The sequence below is a fragment of the Triticum dicoccoides genome, chromosome 1B (genome assembly GCF_002162155.2).
Source record: "Triticum dicoccoides isolate Atlit2015 ecotype Zavitan chromosome 1B, WEW_v2.0, whole genome shotgun sequence".
In the NCBI taxonomy this organism is placed as follows: Eukaryota; Viridiplantae; Streptophyta; class Magnoliopsida; order Poales; family Poaceae; genus Triticum; species Triticum dicoccoides.
The window spans coordinates 512,041,684-512,045,205 of NC_041381.1; the positions used below are offsets into that span (position 1 = coordinate 512,041,684).

Genomic DNA, 3,522 nt, shown 5'->3' on the forward strand with positions numbered 1-3,522 from the left:
GACATCCGGGCCGGGGGTTGTGAATAGTCCGTGTTTTATTAGGTTTTGATGATTTGGACGGCTAGGCAAGTCCTTTTCTTGTACGGGAAGTTCATCCACCTCTTATATAGGTAAAAGGTGACGGCCGATTGAACAACAACACACAATTGAACAAAACTATCTACATCTTTTACCTTTACTTTTCCTTCTTCCTTGTTTTTCTTCTTCCTCGTTTTTCGTTCGTCTTCTTCATTGCAGGGCGGCGAACCTCGAGGCCCTAGGGGCGGTCAGGCTGACCTAGGGCAGCCCATAGCCGTCGCGCGCCCTGACAGGGTCCCTCCTGGGCGTGTGGGGTTTCGGGTCCTCAAAAGCGCCTGCCGGATTGCCTGCGTACCACGCTTCCGGACGGGTCTCCTTTGACGTGAGCTGCGGTGCATCACCCTCGGTATTGGAGGTACACGGTGACGTGTTCGTGTGCGAACACTTCTCATTCGATATGTTTAGGCAGCATAAGACAGACAACAGGGTACATCAACGAAGGACAATTCATAACTCCATTACATCCTCCGAGCCAACAATCCAGAATGAAAATGAAGCGACTGTGTGTATACATCAAAAGCCGGGAAGCGCAAAAAGAAAAGCTGCCACAATGCAGCTCAGAACTACTGTATGTCCCAAACAAACTATGAAAATTGTACACCCAAAGTAATTGAAGCGGACCATGTTACAACAAAACGTTCATTTCAAAACTTGATATCAAGCGACGGTCGCCGGCGTGGACGCCGGAAGTTCGGCGGCGGCGGCGGCCTCCTCCGCCGCCACCGTTTCCTTCTCCTTCGGGGGTTCCGTGCCCGCTGTTGCCTTCGGTTCGTCCTGTTCTTTCGTTTCTGCTGCTGCGCTCGTACCCTCCTGTTGCACAGTGGCAGTAGACAGTATGGTTTAGCAAGTTATTGTTGACATGAATATGCACACCAAATTTCCTATACTGCACTTATTAGCTGCTAGGAAGTTTAACACTTTCTTCTGTACATATGTGGTAGTACTAGGACTTTCGAGTAATTGCTTCTCCCACTGGTAAACACACCAAAAATTCTAGGAAACAAGCATTCTCCCTACAATGTTCCGGCGTGAACCAGCAAAGGCCATTGGATTTCGGTTAGCTGCCCGCTCATGAATATGATGCATGCGTGACATCAGCCTTGCAAAGTGGAAATACCCAATAGCAACGCGCGACACAGGGCGTCATGCCATAGCGCGTCACAAAAAGAAAAGATTTACCATGTTATAAGTTGCCTGAAAATAGTCATCTTTTTTAAAATGAAAGTCATTTTTGTGTTGTCTAAGTTGCACATTAGGACGTTTGAAGTTTCACGAAACGAAATTGTGTCTCTATAGTTGTCTAAACTTAACACACACGGTTAAGAATATGCAACTGCCTAGTTCTCAATTGATAAGTAATGCTTGTTTAGGATCTTCGGCTTTGAAATAATAATTTCTCGGTTGCCTATTTATAGATAAAAGCTAAAACAAAAAAGGGCAAAAAAAATCATGGCACTTATTATGGATCAAAGGAAGTAGTAAATTGGTTCCCCCACTGGTAAACACACAAAAAATTCTAGAAAGTGAACATTCTCCCTATTATAAGTTGCCTGAAAATAGTCATCTTTTTTAAAATGGATGTCATTTTTGTGTTGTCCAAGTTGGACATTATGACGTTTGAAGTTGCACGAAACGAAATTGTGTCTCTATAGTTGTCTAAACTTAACACTACACACGGTTAAGAATATGCAACGGCCCAGTTCTTAATTAATATATACTGCTCGTTTAGGATCTTCAGCTTGGAAATAAGAAGTTGTCGATCACCTATATATAGATAAAAGCTAAAACAAAAAAAAGGCAAAAAAATCATGAGAAATAAAGGTTTTTTTGAGCTGATGAAACAATATAAAGTGAAAACAATAGGAACAAACTCGGATCACCTTGGGCCGAGTGGCAAACGGGCCTACTCCACACAAAGCGTCAAAGGCTTGTGTGCAACACACATAAAGATCAAGCTGATTGCTCAAAAAAAAAAGCTATATCGCCCAAACTCAAAAACAAACCAAAAAACCTAAAAATAATCTAATGAAGGGTGAACGAAAAGACATGAACTTACTAAACATCCAGGTGCCGGTACGCATATGCTCCTACTAGCAAAAAGACTGCTGCTGGTGCCGGTAGCAGTCTAGCAGAGAAGAAAAGAAGTACTCCTACATGAATTCGGTAGCAGTTGAGAGATGAACAAAACCTCTAGCTGCGCCGTACCTCACTCTGTTGGCCGGCCACGACGTCCCTGCTAGCTTCCTCCGCGGGTGCCTGTGCCTCTTCCACCACCGCCGGCAGCGCCACCTCCTGTTCCGCGCCGGTCGCCGGTGCCGTCGGCGGCTCGGCAGGCGGGGGAGCGTCGTCGTCGCCCAGCGCCTTCGGCTTCAACCCGCAGTTCCCCATCCTTCCTTTGCCGTCTCTTGCCACGCAGTGCAAGCGCAACAGACGTGAAAGAAACGGCGGAGGAAAACTAGAAGCGTGGTGAGTGGTGACAACCGAAGGCGATGTTTTATAAGCCTGCAGCCTACTAAGAGTTGCGGTATCAACAATGATCTTCTTGCTATCGTGTGCGTGAGCTGGTATGGTTGGAACTAGCGGCAACCATAGAATAGCTGTAATCAACAAATTATTATTGTAGCCGACTAGCCGGCCGTGTTAGGGTATACCATTTGGCGTCGAACTGTCGATGTGATGCGAACCGCGTCACGGGGATTCGTGGCATTGTCTGTCTCGTGGAGTCGTGGGCGGCACTGCAATTTCTTTCTTCATCTTCAGCCGGTTCCAAAGTTCCCGAAGACAAGAGAATTGCTCCATTAATTAAGTAGTAGATGTCACTATAGATTCTGCTTCGGCCGTGATTTTTCCCTTCATAAAATTTCAGAAAGACCTACACTATATGAATATAGACAACCCTCAATTCCATATCTGTTACGATGCTAGCAGTGAAACAAGATATGCATGCATGCCTGGTGAGTACACGTTCCTCTCACCCGCAAAAAAAAAAGTACATGTTCCTCTGATTTTTTTGACAGTTACATGCGTCCTAAGGATGAGGAAACCGGGCAAATAATCAGCTACGAACGCATGCATGGCATGCCTATTTTTGCCTCCCTCTGACCCTCTCCGCTCTGCGACCACCGTTAAACCATCCTAAGGCTGCCAAGAGCGCGATCATCCTGCTCCTGCTCCTAACCACTCATACTCCAACCATCCTGACCTATAAAATCCCCTCCCAAGCATCGTTCATCATCAAGCTAAATAAGACTTCCAAGTCCCAGCTAATAAAACCGTGATCAATAATCCCCCACCACCTCGCCGGTCTCCACCGCACCACCGTCCTTCAGAAATGGAGATGAAGAAGATCGCCTTCGCCGTCCTCATCGCCGCTGCCTCGGCCACCGCCGTCATGGCCTCCGAGGCTGCTCCTGCCACCAGCGATGCCTCCGAGGTGGCAATCGC

The 3,522-nt window shown here is 46.8% G+C and overlaps 1 protein-coding gene across 2 annotated transcripts; it reads right to left on the reverse strand.

Annotated features, from left to right (window-relative positions):
• Positions 1 to 510: 510 nt before the first annotated feature.
• On the reverse strand, positions 511 to 2,565 carry LOC119345569 (brain acid soluble protein 1-like). 2 transcript variants are annotated; one of them, XM_037615595.1, is made up of 3 exons: positions 2,284 to 2,565; positions 2,135 to 2,203; positions 511 to 888 (listed from the first exon to the last, which is right to left on the reverse strand). In XM_037615595.1, exons 1-3 carry the CDS (start codon positions 2,464 to 2,466, stop codon positions 736 to 738), a joined length of 405 nt encoding a protein of 134 aa, XP_037471492.1. In that variant the 5' UTR covers positions 2,467 to 2,565; the 3' UTR covers positions 511 to 735. The 2 variants fall into 2 exon arrangements, with proteins under 2 accessions (XP_037471492.1, XP_037471498.1); XM_037615601.1 differs by lacking the exon at positions 2,135 to 2,203 and having other exon boundaries at positions 2,284 to 2,554.
• Positions 2,566 to 3,522: the final 957 nt, after the last annotated feature.

Coding starts and splice junctions, on each gene's coding strand:
- LOC119345569 (XM_037615595.1), bottom strand. CDS start 2,466: ATGGGGAACTGCGGGTTGAAGCCGAAGGCGCTGGGCGACGACGACGCT. Junction 2,204..2,283: donor TGGCCGGCCAACAGAGTGAG/GTACGGCGCAGC, acceptor CTTCTCTGCTAG/ACTGCTACCGGCACCAGCAG. Junction 889..2,134: donor TACCGGCACCTGGATGTTTA/GTAAGTTCATGT, acceptor ACTGTGCAACAG/GAGGGTACGAGCGCAGCAGC.